Source organism: Lynx rufus, unplaced genomic scaffold, assembly GCF_022079265.1.
Source record: "Lynx rufus isolate CCGP_SWC_20201006 ecotype Redwood Valley unplaced genomic scaffold, mLynRuf1.p SCAF_23, whole genome shotgun sequence".
Lineage (NCBI taxonomy): Eukaryota > Metazoa > Chordata > Mammalia > Carnivora > Felidae > Lynx > Lynx rufus.
The window spans coordinates 21,298,878-21,317,858 of NW_025814838.1; the positions used below are offsets into that span (position 1 = coordinate 21,298,878).

Below are 18,981 nucleotides of genomic sequence, written 5' to 3' on the forward strand. Positions count from 1 at the left end.
GCCTCCAGTGCCCTCATCCTGTTCCCTGCCCCCATCCCAAGTGTGGCCAAAGCAGTGGGTCTCAGTGGGAACAGCCCAAATCCAGTGAAATAAATAGACAACAGTCAGGATACTCCATGTGCTATGAGCTGTCCACACTGCACACAAAAACCAGATCCTAGGTGGTAGAACTATTCTGTAGGATATTACAATGGACACACGTCACAATGGATTTGTCCACACCCATAGGATATGCACCACCAAGAGCAAACCCTAATGAAAACGTGACTTCGGAGATAAATGACGTTCATCAGTTGGAACAAATGTCCCACTCTTGTGGAGGTGCTGATAGTACGGGAGGAGGGGGGGCTGTGCACGTGGGGCCAGAGGGTTAAAAGACAACAGTCCTAGTATTTAAACCATCTGATCTGTAATAGACATTCATGTCAATCCTCTTCCCTTGGCCCCCTTCGATCCCCAAATGGGGCTGGAGAGGAACTGGCCCTTCCCATACCCTGGATACTCAAGTCGAGGCGCCTGCCTGGCCCAGGGTGCTCCTGCCCCGCCTGTGCATCACTACAGGAAGGAAGCATGTGTGGATCACAGCTCACAGAGCCCTGGGGAGTCTGGGTCAGCACCGCAGGGAGGGGATGACTCCTAGCACCACATCTGCTGGTGGAGGCGTCCCCAGCTGGGTGGATGCCACGTGTGCCTGGTTTTCTGAAATTTGGTACCTGAAATACATTAGTTCGCTGCCAACATTTTTCATTTTCTTAACTGGTAAACTATACAGAAAATTTACCATTTTAGTCATTGTTAAGTGTACATATAATTCAGTGGCATTAATTACATTCACAGTATTGTGCTGCCCTCACCAGCATCCCTCTCCAGGACTTTTTCATCTTCCCAAACTGACACTGTCTCCGTTAAACACTAGCTTCCCGTTCCCCCTCCCCCAGCACGAACCACTCTACTTTGTCTCTATGAGCTTGATGACTCCCAAGTACCTTATGTAATAGTCGCTGCCAACATCTTAAAATGAGACAACTCCATAGCGTTGTTGATGATAGCCAAATGCTGGAAATAACCCAAATGTCTATCAGTGAATGGCTGGAAAACAAAAGTGGCCTATCCACAGAATGGAATTGACTCAGCCGTAAAAAGGAACAAGTACCCATCCGTGCCACAACATGGATGAAGCCTGAGACATCGTATTAAGTGAAACCAGAAGGAAACAAGCCACCACATATTGTATGATCCCATTCACATGAAATGTGCAGAGTAGATGAATCCTAGAGACGGGGAGTGGGTTTGTGGCTGCCAGAGTCTGAGGGACCCGGGGAAATGGGGAGGGACTGCTAATGGAATTGGGGTTTCTCTTCAGGGTGATGAAAATGTTCTAAAATGGATTGTGGTGGGGTACCTGGGTGGCTAAGTCAGCTAAGCATCTAACTCTTGGTTTGGGCTCAGGTCACGATCTCATGGTTTGTGAGTTCGAGCCCTGAGTCAGGCTCCACACTCAGTGTGGAGCCTGCTTGGGATTCTCTGCCCCGCCTCTCTGCCCCTATCCTGCTTGCTCTGCCTCTCTCTCAAAACAAACACAAGATCCAATCAAATGTCTATAAGAAACCCATTTTAAAAAAATATTAACTGGGGCATCTGCGTGGCTCAGTTGGTTAAGTACCCAACTTCGGCTCAGGTCATGATCTCGCAACTCCTGGGTTTGAGCCCTGCTTCAGGCTCTGTGCTGACAGCTCAGAGCCTGGAGCCTGCTTTGGATTCTGTGTGTGTGTATCTTTCTCTCTGCCCCCCCCCCACCCTCTCTCTCTCTCTCAAAAATAATAAACACTAAAAAATTCTTTTAATTTATTTTTGAGACACAGAGAGACAGAGCATGAGCAGGGAAGCAGCAGAGAGAGAGGGAGACACAGAATCCGAAACAGGCTCCAGGCTCTGAGCCGTCAGCACAGAGCCCGACGCGGGGCTTGAACTCATGGAGTGTGAGATCATGACCTGAGCTGAAGTCGGACGCTTAACCGACTGAGCCACCCGGGTGCCCCAAAAATTCTTAATAAAATAAAAAAATAAAATGGACTGTGGTGATGGAAGCACAACGTTGGACTTAAAATCCACTAAACTGTATGCTTTAATGAGTGAATTGTACAATATAGGTAACCCCAAAAATGCGGTAACTAAAATCTCCACAGAAGAATCTGGATGCCCAGCTTCTCTTGCAGAGCACCAGACGATCTGGTAGCACAGGGTCTGAATTCCCACATGGCCCCCTCGGGTGGAGCCGAACAGCCACCCCCTTGAGACAGGGCAGCCAGTGTCCATCACCCCCACCGCCTCCTGGGTTCTGCATAACTGGGAAGCACGTCAGGGCCCACTCGCTTTATGTAAAGTTGCCGGCTGGCTCATCTGTGACCCTTCATGAGGATCATGCCAAATAAATACAACTTTTGGTTAAAAGATCTGGGGTGCCTGGCTGGCTCAGTCGGTAGAGCAAGCGACTCCTGATCTCAGGGTGTGGGTTCGAGCCCCATGTTGGGTGTAGAGATTACTTAAAAATCTTTCTGTAGATAAATAATTACAAGATACAAAGTGCGGGTTTCCCAGTGCTAAAACACGCCTTCTGCAAGAGGTGCGAGTGTTCACTTAATTCGGGGACAGGCCCCAGGGTGGCAGGAAAGCAGAGTGAGGGCAGGGCCATCCTTGGACACACGGTAGCCAAGAAGCTTGTGGGACTGGAGAGGATTCTCGTCTTTGAGGGGGGTCTTCATGACAAGGAAGGCAGAGTTCAAGTCCACCTAAACCCAGAGGCCTCAGGAGAATGGCCCAGGTCAGAAACATATCAGAGCAGAGACCCGCCGGTGTGATAGAGCCAAGGTCCGGCGCCCAGGTCTTCATCACCCACACGTGACCGTGCCTTCCCCCATCCTCCCTACCCACCTACCTTTCCACTCCTCTCAATCCCCAAAGGCTCAGGGGCGGAGTTACTTTTTCATATTTTTGAGGACCTCGTCTCACGTTCCAGCCTCAACTCAGAGGCTGCAAAGTCTGGAGACCAACGCCTCGAGACCCTCCTGTGGGAAGAAGCCCAATCTGAGTCTTGAGTGGGACTTGATTGGGCAGGTGTTGCACTGCCCCCTTCCGGCCAGCAGGGGAAGGACGGCCTGGTGCAGCAGGGATGGTGTCTGGCCAGCAAGAAAACCACCTTTCTCTTTCAAAGTCTCCCTCCAGACTTGTGCTTTCAAAAGACAGGACATGAATGGGATTTGGCTGGACTTCTCCAGGAAGAAAACTTAAGCTGTCATGAGGCACTGCCCAGGTCCCACCGCTGGACCTGGGATCTAGGACCGTGCCGGGCCCATTCTGGTGAAGGGAGAAGCATCTGATGCTGGCACGAAGTCACCGCGCAGCCTCTTTGTGCCCACAAGGTCTTCCCCAACGTCTTTACCCGGCCCAGCAAGTGCTCTCACACCTCATGTGCACAGCCTGGAACCCTGGGATGGATCTGAGCTATGTGCTCAGGGTCACTGCAGCTGTGCAGCCATCAGGGCTTCTGTGGGACAGCCTCTGCTGGGAGCCCAAACCAGTTAAACTACAATCAGCAAAAACTTCAATGCAAAAAAAAAAAAACAACAACATTCCTCTGAAAATAATGGAGGAGAAAAAAAAAAATCTAGTGAGGAAGACAGTGACATGCAGGGCCCCAAGTAGGCCAACACTGCACATCTTCTCGTGGCCCCCAAAGAAAGTTACACGCCGAGAATTCCAGAACATTCAATCAAATAAGCATAGTCTCATGGAAAGCCCCCCTGCACTGGGATCTTGGAGGGTCAGCATTTGTCAGAGCACCATGTGGCCATCATGGCGCGTGTGCTCTTGAGCTGGAGTGACTCAGTGGATGGGGGCGGCCCCAGGAAGGCCAGAGGTGACGCGGGATGGCCCCCATGTGTAGACGAACATCAGCAACCCCACTGCTGAGCCCCCTGTGAAAAGCAGTTTGAACTCTTTCAAAGAAGAATATGACCACAATTTAGGCTTTAAATAACTTTTTGCAGTAATCTTATTTACATGGATACAGAATCATTTTACATTCTTAGATCACAGTAATAGATGCTTTATTTTGTAAATTATGAAGGAAAACAAAAAGGAAACTATTTGTAAGCCTTCTCCATTAGCCTGTCTTACCAGTGGGAGGATCTGGAAGCATGTGGAGCCTGCACACCCTACAAGCTGAGACTGGGGACAGTGTGTTTTGCTCTGGCTGGACGGTGAAACCTTCAACCTCTCAGACTGTGCTTTCCTTTTCTCAACAAACATTTATAGAGACGACAGCAGTTCTCAGCACTGAGTTTACACACACTTCTAAAAACCGATGTCAGCAATGTGAGTGGTGAGAACCAAGCCACTGGCAGGCAGAGGGGCAGGCCTCTGGGGTGACAGGCTGTTAGTCGGCCCTGGGCTGTAGCTGTGACCAGCTGGGGTTGAGCAGAAGGGCAAGAGTCCCCCTTAACGCCTGCCCCAGGACAACAGAACTCAACAGTCAGGGACGAGAAGCCACCCCACACAGGGCGGAAGGAAGGACTATCCGTCCTGATAAAGATCTCGGCCCATATGGTCAGGAATGACATCTTTGGGGACCCCCTTGGTACATGCGTCCCCAGGCCCCAAGGCGCCTACGTTCCAGCTGTTTGGGATCTTTGGGACATAAACTCCGACAAGAGCACAGGGTGTCCTGGCTGAGGGGTGGAGGACACTGTGGGGTGTGCAAGCTCCAGGTTCCTCAAAAAGACAATCTGGCAGAAAAGACTCATTCCAGAAGCTCCCGGAGGTTTGCTGAGAGGGAAATTAATCACTTCATGACTCAGTGCAGCTTAAGGCTTCATTTTTAAGCTGTAAGCATGGCCTTTAATTCTTTAACTAATATCTCCACCACTTTTGATTCCAAATTAGAGTTTTAGCTCTGCAAGAAATGTCCAGTTGTTTTACTCTGCCTGAGCTAGAAGAGGCCAAGTTACCTACCCATGGACGGGAAACTTCCACCATCCCTTATGGGTGCCACGCCCTACTGCCCAGGGGCTGTCCCCTATGACTAGTCCGTGGAGAGGTGTGTTGTCACGTGGTTTTGCTGTCGCCAAGGTGGTCCAGGGCCTCTGCAGGCAAGGGCGCAGTGTTGCTGTTCCGGAATCCTTCCAGGGCCCTGGCCACGCGGAGGGGCTGCTGCTCCCGGCCTAGTTCCCAGTGGACCGTTTTCCTGAGCCAAGACACAAATGGTCACGGTTCACTAGCACTGCAGGAAGAAGGCGCCCTGCGGGTGAGCTTCTGTCATCCCTGGGAAGGAGCTGCACGAGGAGTCCCAGACACCAGGGACCAGAACAAGAGAAGAGTGAGTCCCGAGACACCACAGTGAGCAAGCACGACTCGTGGCAGCCCCCTGAGGTTTACACGGCCCTGTGGCTCCCAGGCAGGGAACATGACTCCACAGGAGGTTGGGGGGGGGAGGGGGGTCTGAGTTCTAGGCCTGGCTCTGCTGTGACTCGCCCTCTGTGACTGTGGGCAGCCTGGTTTCCCACCAGTGTGGGACGTGGCCCCCCTGGAAGCTGGTGGAAGGAGGACTGTGAGGCAGCCCTCCGTGCAACCTCTGCAGAAGTGGACATGGCAGAAGGCCGGCCACTGCAGTCTGGTTCCGCCCAGCACCGCCGGCCAACGCCACCACCCTGCCCTGATGCAGGCCTCTCCACGGGCCGGGAGGCCTGGCTCTGAGTGGAGCCAGATACGCCACACTTACACTGGCAACCCTTCCAAGCCTGGGAGCAGGGAGACGGGGGTATGATACTGGTTAAGGTGAAGGAAAACAGGGTTAGTTCACAGAGGGAAACAAAGGGGGAAGAAACCTCAGGGTTTTCCTACCTCGGCTGGGATATCAGGAGGTAAACATTTTCTTAAGTTTGGAAAGGAATCCCTCCTTGTCCTCCCCAGCCTCAGGCCTAGCCTTGCCTCCTGCGGAGCTATCCATGGTCCTGCCACCTGGGCACAAACAGCAGAAAGAACTGGGGTCAAGGGAGCCACCTCCAGGAGTCCCATCCCTGGTCCGCCTACCCACACTGGCCACCCAGGGGCTTGCCACTCAAGAAGCCACCAAGCACCACCCAGAGAGGGGAGGGGGCGGCTCCCAGGTCAGCCAACACGGCCTCGCCTGTTAGATGACTGAAGCAGAAGGGCCGCTCAGTGCTTTATTTAGTGTATCCCAACTGCTCCTCGAGTCACTGACCCACAACAGGGAAACAAGACAGAGAGGAGGACAGTGACCAGCTAACTCCACCTGAACAACTGTAACAACTGCCAAGTGCCACATGCCTTCCAGGTCAGGCCACGCAGATCCCACAGTAGCTCACTCAATCCTTTACACACAAATTTCACACATTAAAAAACAAAACAACAACAACAGAAACCACAAAAGCACAGAGAGAGTTATATTAGATAGTTTGCCCAAGGTCTCAGAGCCGGTAGGCGGTGGGGAGAATGGAGTTCAAACACAAGCAGCGAGGGCCAGAGCCCAAGCTCCTAACAACCAAGTCACTGACTCCAAGCAGGTGAAGAACACGTACCAAGACCAAATGACCAGCTTCCACGCTCCGTACGTGTGCACCTGGGGTCTCTGGGACACCCAGGGAAGGGACTCGCTGCCTTGTGGAACCCCACGACACGTGCACTTCTTCCCTGTAACAACAGCAGTTGGGCACCCTATGCGTCCCTGGGCAAACTCCCCGTCAAGGGCATGTGACCCTACATGCCCTAGAAACAGGGAAGCTACTTGGCTGTTTTTTCAGAGCCCAAGCTGAGATTATGGAGATCAACTCTGCTGCATAAATCTGTCCTTTTCGAGATCTGCCAACCACTAGGCAGGCAGGACAAGCTTCTGCCATGAGCTCCTGTACTCAGCACAGGACACGTTTCTAACATGCTAGGTTGTATATGCCAAGTACGGTGCATAGCGCAGTAAAAAAGGATCACGGTTCCCAAGATCTCAGTCTAAAATGCCATCATTAGTGAGGGGCGCCTGGGTGGCTCAGTCAGTTAAGCGTCCAACTTCAGCTCAAGTCATGATCTCACGGTTCGTGGATTCAAGTCCCACATCGGGCTCTGTGCTGACAGCTCAGAGCCTAGAACCTGCTTGGGATTGTGTGTCTCCCTCTCTCTCTGCTCCTCTCCCCCTCGCACTCTCTCTCAAAAATAAATAAACATTTTTTTTTTTAATTGAAAAAAGAAAAAAGATGCCTTCATCAGTAAGAGGCCCAAAGCTCTGGGCACCAGGCTCCAAGTAGGGGTGGGTGGAGTCGCCCCTGGGTACAGCACCCTGGGCAGTCTCGTGGACCTGGCATGCTCTCAGAGCTCAGAAACGTCTTGAGAGAGAGCAATAGCCCCAAACAAGGATGTGCTAACCAAGGTGTGAGCTATCACCAAAGTCAAGGTGGCTGAGTGATCCCCGACTCCCAGGGTTCCCCAGCAGAGGACCCCGGGCACTGCAGAGTCACCAGAGCAGATCCCCGTGAGAGGTGCCCACCGCCACAGGTTGCAAGGCCATGTGTGCCTTCCCTTAGTCCCTCACATCCCCCGTTCTGACGTGATGGCTTAAGTAACAAAGAGCCTCCTCACACAAAGCAACCCGCAAACCAGAAATTTCCCGTCACTCCTGGGCCTCCCTGGACACAGGAGAGGAGAGTACGGACTGATTTTATCGTGCCCTTGCTCTGGGAATGGCAGACCTTTGTGCGTGCACATGCATCACTATGAGTTATAGCTGACGGAGCTTTTAATGTGTGCCATGTACTGTGTCAAATGCTTTACTTACGTGATCTCATTTAATCACGTAAGAACCCTATGAAATACAGGCTGCTATCATTTCCAACTTACAGATGGTAAAGCTGAGGCCTGCAGAGCTGAAGTAATTTGCCCAAGCCTTTACAGATGATAAGGGCAGAGTGGGGCCTTGCCTCGTCCGTTGCCAAGCTGTTAACTACGAGTCACAACAGGGCACAGAAACTCAGACTGCCGTCACCCTCTTCCCCGCAACTCTGCTGTCATCATCATCCGGAAGGTGGGAAACGGTGATGCCCCCATGGCTACAGGTATGTGAGCCACAGTGGCCAAAGGCCCCGGAATAAGCAACCAGTTAACAGCTTAATGATTCACAACAACAAAAATAAAACAACAAAACGCAAACATGCCAGATCACCCCCTACCACCAGGAACTCAGGTCTTACCTCTATTCTAAATTTGGATAAAAGGACTCCTTCAGGAATAAGGTTTACTGGCAGGGACATCAAAGGCTATAAGCACTAAATTTAAAATTCTGAACCAAATGTCAGGAATAAACTACACACATAGATGACAAAGTCTACATACACACTGTTTTTCTAACCTAGGACAGGAGGAGGGATGTGTCCTTACGGATGTCGCGGACACTCAGATGCCTTCTGGTCTCAGGACAGGATACAAACAAAGGCACTGTGCTTCTAAAGCTTCTTTAAATACAGCCAGCATGTCACTTGTGCCTTTAGAATAAAGAGGAAATGCCCACTCCAGCTGAATGGGCACTACATGACCATTTCTAGTCTACACCTTCGGAAGGTGACCACACCCAGAGGGGCTGCTCAGCCAACACAGAGGTCCAGCCTGAGGCCACAGGTCTCTTCTCTCCTGGGGAAGAGCTTGTACTCCCATCTCTCAGCGTATCTCCCAGCGACATGAGAAAAACGAATTCAAATAAACTCAGTCAACATTTCCTGTGAACCAGCCCTGTGCCAGGTGCCATGGAAAGTGTTGGGGGATTCAAAGAAGAAACACACCAACTTATTAGGCAGGGATTCCAAGTTAGAGCTGCCTGATAGCTGTTTATACTGTGATCCCAGGGGAAGAGTAACAATCATCCCAGGAATATGGGCTACCTTTTTGGGCCAAAATGTTTTTTCCATCGGCACAAGCTTCTCTTAAGAGAAGGGTTCAGCACGTATCTGGGGCTCAATGCTTGCTGTCTTCTCCCGTTATCTATAAGCTGGATGACGGCACGGACTCTGTCTCTCTGTGTGTCATCTCTTAGCACGTAACAAATGCTAAAGGAACGTATGTTTGAAGAAACAGAGACCGAGAGGACTCCAGGACCTGACTTCTGGGGACCGGGGCCGCCCTGCAGGTGGAGGTGCAAGTCTATACACACAGCCTGACTCCCTGAGCCGACTACACACACAGGCTGAGCCAGCAAAGTACCTCTCGTTCTACTAAAATTTTGTCTTTTCCTTCATCTTCCTCCTGCCAGCACCCTTTGTGAAGGTCAACGCTGCCAACTCTGTCGGAGAGGAGAAACAGCAGGTGGGATTCCCAGACAGTGAGCTCTGGAACTGCTTTCTACATCTCCAGGTAAATGTATGTGTACTGTCACCAAGAGTTAATGAGGACCCAGAAGCACAAACCCTGAGCCACACTGTCTCTAACTCAGTCTCGCAATAATAGACTTTGCCGACTCCCTGTGTCTTCTATGCTCAGCCCTGAGTACTGAGAGTCCCTGAGTGCACGGTGTCTTTCTGGACTTTCTGATTCACAGAATGGGGAAGAAGCAAGGGTCAGCTGTTAAGGTTTTCACCAGCTGTACTAGGGACCAAAAATAAGCAAGGGATATTAAATCCCCCAAACCTTTTGGGTCGGTTTCCTATGTAATTATATTTACTCCAAATGCCCTTCAGGTGCCCTTTTCCCTAATGAAAGTATAGACGCCCAGAAATCAGTTTGTACCTGACAGCTCCTGTCAGGTTCTGAGGGCTCCCTGACTCACGTGTATTTGGAGGCTACTAAAAAAGTGATCTGAGGGGCTCCTGGGTGGCTCAGTCGGTGAGCGTCCGACTTCGGCTCAGGTCATGATCTCATGGTCCGTGAGTTCGAGCCCCATATCGGGCTCTGTGCTGACAGCTCAGAGCCTGGAGCCTGCTTCAGATTCTGTGTCTCCCTCTCTGTCTGCCCCTCCCCTGCTCATGGTCTGTCTCTGTCTCAAAAAAAAAAAAAAAAAAAAAAAAAAAAGTGATCTGAGTAACACTTTATTCCACGAAGCAATGATACCTGAACATAACTGTTTCTTTTTTTTTATTTTTAAATTTTTTTTTTTAACGTTTATTTATTTTTGAGACAGAGAGAGACAGAGCACGAACGGGGGAGGGTCAGAGAGAGGGAGACACAGAATCTGAAGCAGGCTCCAGGCTCTGAGCTGTCAGCACAGAGCCCGACACGGGGCTCGAACTCACGAACCGCGAGATCATGACCTGAGCCGAAGCCGGCCGCTTAACCGACTGAGCCACCCAGGCGCCCCTGAACATAACTTCAGTTTAAGTTTTGTTAAATGCTTGAAATAAGAGATTCAGACTCTACTTAAATAAATATGACCCACTGTTAGTGAGGTTGTCAGGAAATGAGAATTATATGTACTGTCGTATTTTCACATGCAGATTGCAAAAATAACTGTCTTCACAGTATAATGAAATTTAACCATGTCTGGGCAGCATTCTTTGAAGCCAATTCTAAGATTCTTAAATGCTATTTAAAAAATTATGTCCAGGGCCCCTGGGCGGCTCAGTGGGTTAAGCGTCTGACTTCGGCTCAGGTCATGATCTTGCAGTTTGTGAGTTCGAGATCTTGCAGTTTGTGAGTTGGGCTCTGTGCTGACAGCTTAGAGCCTAGAGTCTGCTTCAGATTCTGTGTCTCCTCCTCTCTCTGCTCCTCCCCCACCTACACTCGGCCTCTCTCTCTCTCTCTCATAAACATTAAAAAAAAAATTACGTCTGGGAGCCAAATTTCCCATGAGAACACAGCTCTGAAATGACAATGAAAGTGAGTAGGGAAAAAATAATTTGGCATACTATGTCACTTTACAACAACTTTTCAGAAATGCGCTCAATTCATGCATCAAAGTTAAACTATACTCAACAAAACTATGTCAATAAAAATTTAAAGGGAAGAAGTGACAAAGTGTCTGGCACACCAGAGGTTCCCAATAAATCCAGGCTGAATGAGGGCGGGGAACTAGCTATGAGGACAAGGAACCACAGAAGTCACGAGGGTTCAAAGGATACTCATAAGCTGACTGTATGATCAACTCTCAAGTTAAACTACCAGAAAAGAGTTTAACAAAAACACCAATGTTCTAATCTAGTGAACAAGGCCCACGTCACGACTCACAGGGCCGACCTCAAGTTCTCCCGTGGTTGGGAGAGGAGGAAAATCTCCCCGGCCAGGTGACTGGGAACATTTGCAATTCAGGAAGCACAACTACAATTACATGGAACGGCTATTTCCACTTTTCAGTACAAGGGCTGTAACAAGAGTGTAAGAAATCCAAGTACCAAACCTTTCCATGTTTGGTCAGGCTCCCGACAGGCTTCCTGGTGGCTGCTTTGTCACAGACGACTTGGCCCCCTGGACTCCACAGAAGCCCAGCAAGTCCATGCAAAGGCAGTTGCTGCTGGGACCTCCAGCCCTAGGCTCCAAGACCAGCCCTCCCTCCCTGGAAACCCACCCCTGGCTGCCATCACCTGCTCTGAGGGACCACACACTCTCCAGTGCCGTTCAGGCTCTGAGGACACGGGGGACATCCACCGCCTGCCCCGAGTGACCACACACTCCCTAGTGCCATTCAGGCTCTGAGGACAAGGGAGGGGCATCCAGGACCCACACAAGCAGAATGATATAAGGGGGGAACACCTGTGCAGCTGAGGCCAGTTCACCACGCAGCTCGCCCCATCCCAGGCCGAGTCCCCACCAGCGGAAGACCATCATCTCCTCCGCAGGGCCCCCACCTCCCACGGGAAGAGGCGCTGCAACAGAGGCGGCCATCACCACAGCCTGTGCCTGCCAGCATTTTGGTATCAAATAGCTAGTATTTAAAAGCACTCTATAGATACATCCTGACATCCGAGCTCAGGGTAAACGCAGCATTTGTTTGCTGCCAGACGAACTCAAAGTTAGACGTGCTGTGCACAGGCAGGTTTGCGCTCCGTCGACTGGCTTTTTTACGGGTTTGGTAGCTGTCACTTACAAGACACTCTGAAATCTTAGGGAGGCGTTCTGGGTCAGGATTGCATAAAGCCTTCCAATCTGTCTCCTCCTTAAGCTGTTACAAGGAATCTCATGTGGGGATGTGCCCAAGGTCACAGGGCGAGCGGCAGAACCACGGATAGAACTCAGAACAGCTCTCGCAGACACACAGCTGCCCTCCGGCAGGAGGCGAGCTGACACTCTCTGACCTCTGCACACAGGGGCAAGTTAGAGTGGCCGGCAGGAGGCTGTTCCTGGCTCCCAGCACCCCTCTGTCATGCTCCCTGCAAGGGCAGATCCCAATGTGTTTCTGAACCATGCACCCTCCAAGGACTGAGAGGCCTTCCACGTGTTGCCACCTTACCCGTGCTTGTATTGGTGACACCATTCACCGTCCCCTCCACGTCGGTCTCGTCCTCGGCGTAGCTCAGGATCAGGCTCTGCTGCCGGCTTGTGAGTCTCCTGTGGAGCAAACAAATTGAGTGTTTCCTCTGGGCAACCCTTTAAATGATGGGCTGGGCTGGTTTCCACGTAAGCATGTGGAAAATGTGAGGACACAATAAGGCAGAGGCACACACCCCGAACCTAAGAGCCACCCCCTCAAAGCTTCAATAAAGAAAACCTGAATTACACTGATCATGGTGAGCACTGCATAACATATCAAACTGTTGAATCTTTATGTTGTACACCTGAAACTAATATAACACTGTAAGTCGATTATACTTTGATAATAAAAATGTTTAATTCTTTGTTTATTTAGTTTGAGAGAGAGCACACATGTGCATGCATGTACAAAAGGACAGAGAGAGAGGGAAAGAGAGAGCCCCGACAAGGACCTTGATCTCATGAACTGTGAGATCATGACGTGAGTCAAAATCAAGAGTTGGATGGTTAACCGACTGAGCTACCCAAGCACCGTGATAAAAAAACAAAAAACAGGGGCGCCTGGGTGGCGCAGTCGGTTAAGCGTCCGACTTCAGCCAGGTCACGATCTCGCGGTCCGTGAGTTCGAGCCCCGCGTCAGGCTCTGGGCTGATGGCTCAGAGCCTGGAGCCTGTTTCAGATTCTGTGTCTCCCTCTCTCTCTGCCCCTCCCCCGTTCATGCTCTGTCTCTCTCTGTCCCAAAAATAAATAAACGTTGAAAAAAAAAAAAAAAAAAACAAAAGACAAAAATCTCCTAAAATACCTTAAGTTGAGGGGGGAGGGGCTCTTATAAGTGTCGTATGTAGAAAGTTAACTAATTAAAAGGAGCACCAGGGGGCATCTAGGTGGTTCAGTAGATTAAGCATCTGACTTCCATTCAGGTCATAATCTCATGGTTCACGGGTTCGAGCCCCATGTTGGACTCTCTGCTGTCTGCGCGAGCCCACTTCAGATCCTCTGTCCCCTTCTCTCTGCCACTCCCCGGCTCATTCTCTCTCTCTCTCAAAATAAAAAAAAATTTTTTTTTTTTTTCCAACGTTTATTTATTTTTGCAACAGAGAGAGACAGAGCATGAACGGGGGAGGGGCAGAGAGAGAGGGAGACAAAGAATCGGAAACAGGCTCCAGGCTCTGAGCCATCAGCCCAGAGCCCGACGCGGGGCTCGAACTCACGGACCGCGAGATCGTGACCTGGCTGAAGTCGGACGCTTAACCGACTGCGCCACCCAGGCGCCCCTAAAAAAAAATTTTAATTAAAAAAAAAGTAGTGCCAGAAATTTCGCTCACCCTCCCCAACAGGGTGAGCCATGCCTATCCTGGATGCCACAGCACTCGACTCAAACCTTTCTCCCAAAGAACGGAGACGTCATGTGCTATGATCCAGTTACAGATTAGTGTCTCCCACGAGACCCCCAGTGCCCTCAGAGCAGTAATGATAAAATCAACAACAGCAGCTATGGCTAAGTGTTCCTTAGGTATTATTCAATTTTCCAGCAACTAATGAGGTTGGCCTTATTATGCCCACTTTGCAGATGGAGAACCTGGGCAGGACACATCTGACTGTAAGGTAGAAATAACTGGCACAAGTCTCAGTGCTTACGGCAGCGGACCCACAACGGGCCGGGCGGTCTGGCTCGGCATAAGGCCTGGCAGGTAAAAAGCCCTCAAAACCGGGTCCTGCTGGGTGGGGAAAATGCAGAGATTGGGCGGACCTCACCATGGTTACGTGGGCACGCACTTTGGAACTCTTATCTTGATGTGAATGTAGTGATCTCCATAGCCGTAGCTGTTAATCCGGGGGATACCTTTCCCACTCATCCGAATCTTCTGGTCTGTCTGAATCCCAGGGGGAATCTATAAAGCAAAGAAATCTGTGGTTTTCCTTGGTCTACAGTTGCTCAAATGGAAACATTTCACTACACTAAGACTCACTCCTTGGAAAGAACTCCCATTCAGGTTTCCAGACATCCACATGGAAGCTGGCTAAACTGGCGTCCACCTGGAGCAGAGCCCAAAACAAGCATGTGGGGGCAAGCAGTTCGGGAAGCTGAGCGCACAGCAGGAGTGAGGGAGCACAGAGAGTGTGACCTGGGAGGGGGCAAAGCCAACACAGGGGCACAGTGCTGGGGCTGCTCCCTGGTGCCAGCAGAGGCGTGGATGTGACCCAGGACCTGCCTTCACTGGTGATTCCTTCATCAGGGTCTACAGTCTGTGATTCACACCCAAGGAATGGCCTAACATTCCTCTACTTCCCCCAGACCCCATCACTGAGTCTCCAACAGGCTGCTCGGTCACAGGTTCTAGCCACCTCTCAGCCGGTTCACAGAGGGAAAAAAAAAAAAAATAGCAACGAAGGACAAGAGTGGCAAACACGTTCTCGGCCTCTTACCGTCACGTTAATTGTCTCGTACAGGCCTTGCGCTCTGGCTGTCCCCCCAAGAAGAGCCTGAGCTATGGAAATAAAGAGGTCGGAGTGGATGTCTGCACCGTCCCTCCGGAACACGGGGCTTTTCTGCACCTATGGTCCAAGCAGGAGAGATGTGGTTATGCGTGAAGTCCTTCTCGAGACTGGACAACAGCCCATCTCAGCAGCCTCGGCACAGGGTCCGGTGTGCGCTACGCTGCTTCTTTGCGGAAGAGCACAGTATCAAGGGAGAGGATGTACTTTCGCCAAAGCAGAACATGACCCCAGGCTCCGGGAGTTACAGGTCAGATTCATTTCTACATAGCGACACAAGAGTGTCCGTCTCAGATCAAGCCGTCCCAATGGGCAAATTAAAAAAAGTAAAATTGGCTTATTAAACATTAAAAAAAAAAAAAAAAAAAAGCTTACTCCACTGGCAGGTATAAGGAAACAGAGATTAGTACATCTACAAAGGCACAGTTTATTTTCCAAACAGTCATCTGGTACAAACCACCTTCAAGACAGACAGGCAGCAGTGGAATGATTCTGATGCACAAGCACTACTTTTGGGGCCTCAAAGACACTTCTTGCCTTGCAGTGATTTCCCCTCTCTCTGTTCTTGTCTATTATCAGGTGGGAGCAGGGTCTGAAACCCCCACCAAGCCCACTGGAGAGCCTGGCTGACAGCTGGCTGCCTTTGTCTTTGATTCCTCGTCTAGCACTTCACGCTTTGCAGTATTTTTATCTGTGTTTTAAATTACAAAATATTTCACACACGCATGAACAGGAAAAGTAGGGGCGCCTAGATGGCTCAGTAGGTTAAGCGTCAGACTTTAGCTCAGGTCATGATCTTGCAGTTCATGGGTTCGAGACCCGTGTCAGGCTCTGTGCTGACAGCTCAGAGCCTGGAGCCTGCCTGGGATTCTGTGTCTCACGATGGACACATCCTCTCTCTGCCCCTCCCCCACTGGTATTCTGTCTCTCTCTCTCTCAAAAATAAATAAAACACTAAGAAAAAAATTTTTGAACAGGCAAAGTAAATTACATCACACACGCAGAACACCCACAACCCAGTGGAGGTAATAAAACATCGCGATGCAGTGAAGCCCCTGGCTCCTCCCCCTCCAGGGTGGCCCCATGCTGAATGTAGCAGTTCTCATTCCCACATATGTACGTGTCCCCAAATAATATGTAGCACCCTCTCACGTGCTTTAAAAGTGTTTACAGACAGTCTCCCTCCCTGCATCCACTCGCAATCTGCTTTCTTTCCCTCAAAGTAACTGAGAAGTCTCAGCTGTGCTGAACGTATGGCTCTGGTTTCTTCCCGTGGCTGCTCTGAGGCACTCTGGCCACAGCACGGTTCTCTCATTCACTCTCTTGTCCGAGGGCAGCAGACTGTCGTCAGTGTCTTGCTATTATGAGTGAGGGTATCTTGCACACAGCCTGTGCCTTCCCCTGCTGCGCTCACATGGCTTTCCTGGGGCACCCGGCAGAAATGTGGGGACAAGAACTGTATCTCCTTTACCATCTCCTGTCTCAGACACCAGGTCTGTCTCTGCACACAGTAGGAAAATCTGCACCTTTGGCCCTTACCACCCCCACGAACAATTTGATACATAAATTCAAAATCACAAGGAGGGGGGTCTGGGTGGCTCAGTCAGTTGAGCATCCAACTCTTGGTTTCGGCTCAGGTCATGATCTCATGGCTTCGTGGGATCAAGCCCCGCATCAGGCGCCCTGTGCTGGCAGTGCAAAGCCTGCTTGGGATTCTCTCTCCCTGTCTCTCTGCCCCTCTCCCACTTGTGTGGTCTCTGTCTCTCTCAAAACAAGTAAATGTTTTAAAAAATCACAAAGAGATGCATTCTATATTTTTATGTGTCCTATGTTTTCCAACTTATAAAAATCTTGAGGAAACTGTTCTGTCCAAACGTAGCACAAAGGCTTGACGTGATACATGTTTCATAACCCCACCGAGGTGGTCACTGTTTCCCTTAGACACGCCCCCATGAGCGCCCACCTCCCTGCAAAAGGGCAAGGGCCCAAGAAGCTATGCGAGCAGAGCACCCACCCTGAATGTGATGAAAATTTCTCTTTTTCCGACAGGCATCCGCACCGTCTGGCCATCTTCGACTCCTGTAAGAACAAAAGTTCAAAAGGGAACATTTATTTGGGGACCTCCCATGGAGTTTCCTGCCCTAAATCCATTTACAAACCACTGACTTCCTCACCCGTTCCTATTAATGAGGAACAACACAACTATCCACAGTACCTCCAATGGGTGTAACTTCTCAAAGGAGCAAGTACAGCAAGTGATACCCAAACAAGAGCGCCTTCTATTCGTTTATACAAGTTCCCTGGACACCTGCTCCTACCAGGTCTGTGTAGCATGTCGGTGAGTTTAGAATTTAGTAGGGGAGACAGCTATCGCCCAAATAACAACACTAACAAGTGCATCATTACAAACAGAAATGTGTTCGTAGAAGCAAGGACAAAGGACATCTAAGGAACAGGGAGAGTTCCAGAAACTGCTCTAGGGAGGCAACACTCAAGCTAGCAGCTCTGGGAGAAGAGTTAACCCGCTGAGAAAAGAAGGTGGAAAGTGAGCTTCAGACACAGGGAGTGACATATGGCAAGGCTCTGTCTAGAGGCATTATGGCCCGTTCGAAGAGCTGGCATGAACATCAGGAAGGCCGCAGGGCAGACAACAAGAGGAGAGGCTGCAGAGGCCAGAAGGGGCTGAGACAGGTAGCATTTCTCACCCCAGGAGTCACTGCACAGGCTTCAGGACAAGTGACACGATCAGACTGCCCTGCAGAAAGTCCATCCTGGGAACAAGACCCAGCTGGCGAGAGCAGTCACAGGCGGCCCCTGGGGGCTAGGAGGAAGGGGTAGTGGTGCAGACAGGGCTGGCCACAGTGACAATGCTGGCCTCGTTGAACAAAGGTAGAGGAGCTCCACAGGGGAGTAGAGCGGGTGTGTCAGGTACCTTCTGCCCACGCGGCATGCAAGGGTAGATTTTAAGGACAACTAGTACAGAGAGGAAAACGCAAAGAGATTCCAGTTCCCCCTCCAATCCGGGCTCCAGATCCTTCACCACAGCTTTTACAACAGCCCGATCACAGGGAAACAAAGGCCCCAGCTGTCCCAGCCCCGGTACGTGGAGGAGCCCAGGACCCACCGGCAGGCACAGGGATCACCACTTTCTTCTTCTGCTTGGCCTGTCCGGCTCCTCTGCATATGACGCAGGGAGTCGTGATGATGGAGCCTCGGCCACCACACCTCCGACACGTGGAGCGCATCACAAAGGGGCCTGTATTTATGGTTTCCTGATAAAGAGAAGAAAAAGACGGAACCCTTAAGTACACAGGTAAACTCTAATGGCCAAGCCTCCGGGAACACAATGCACGGCAGAGAAATGTTTCATCAAAGACTCGTGTTCTGTGTGAACACGCACTAAAACATACTGCCTAAGAACACAGGGACCCAGACCTTTCTCCCAAAGGATGCAGACGTCATGCAAGATGATGCAGTCACAGACTTGTGGAAAACACTCTGGCAGCTATGAGAACTGTGTGTGCATCTGTGGGGCTGTGCCCTACAGACTACACTTGTGCAACAGCGTACGTCCCTTGCAGCCTGGGTGGCCACCAGGAGCGAGCTGCCTGAAAAATCATGGTGTAACCACATTAACAGAACACTGCACATGGGTGAGAAATGCTTTCTGAGATCAGAGTTGTAAAAACCGAAGCAAACGCTGCAGCACCATGTACAGAGTGCTACCTTGGGTTACTGGAACCTCCATACAGATGGCTTGAAATGTGCGTGTCCGTCTAAAGCAGGATACACAAGAAGGTCACTAGAGCTGTGCCTCTAAGGAGGATGCCTGGAACAATTAGGGGGTGGGGCTTGGGGAGGAACACTTAACTTTTCACTGTACTTTCGTTTTTTCCTTCAGAATTCTGTACCGTGTGCAAATACAAACATGTACATTTTTAAACATGATAAATTTTAAATTAGAGACATTTTAAATGTAAGGATTATTTGTCCCAGCAATTCCACCTTTGGAGGTCTGTGTCACAGAAAGTAGAG

At 50.4% G+C, this 18,981-nt stretch overlaps 1 protein-coding gene and 1 non-coding gene across 3 annotated transcripts in view; one reads left to right on the forward strand and one right to left on the reverse strand.

Annotated features, from left to right (window-relative positions):
* Positions 1-2,461: 2,461 nt before the first annotated feature.
* Positions 2,462-2,533, forward strand: TRNAR-CCU (transfer RNA arginine (anticodon CCU)). Its single transcript has one exon. It is a non-coding gene; the product is annotated as a tRNA-Arg (tRNA).
* A 1,487-nt stretch (positions 2,534-4,020) lies between these two features.
* DNAJA3 (DnaJ heat shock protein family (Hsp40) member A3) overlaps positions 4,021-18,981 on the reverse strand; it is a 30,487-nt gene continuing 15,526 nt past the window's right edge. The window contains exons 6-12 of one of the 2 annotated variants that reach the window (XM_047087688.1): positions 18,071-18,218; positions 16,961-17,025; positions 14,878-15,006; positions 14,227-14,342; positions 12,431-12,528; positions 5,899-6,015; positions 4,021-5,242 (exon numbers count right to left, since the gene is read on the reverse strand). In XM_047087688.1, the coding sequence (XP_046943644.1) occupies positions 5,912-6,015; positions 12,431-12,528; positions 14,227-14,342; positions 14,878-15,006; positions 16,961-17,025; positions 18,071-18,218 (660 nt within the window). In that variant the 3' untranslated portion in view covers positions 4,021-5,242; positions 5,899-5,911. The remainder of the gene's footprint in view (positions 5,243-5,898; positions 6,016-12,430; positions 12,529-14,226; positions 14,343-14,877; positions 15,007-16,960; positions 17,026-18,070; positions 18,219-18,981) is intronic. The other variant, XM_047087689.1, reaches the window with a different exon arrangement.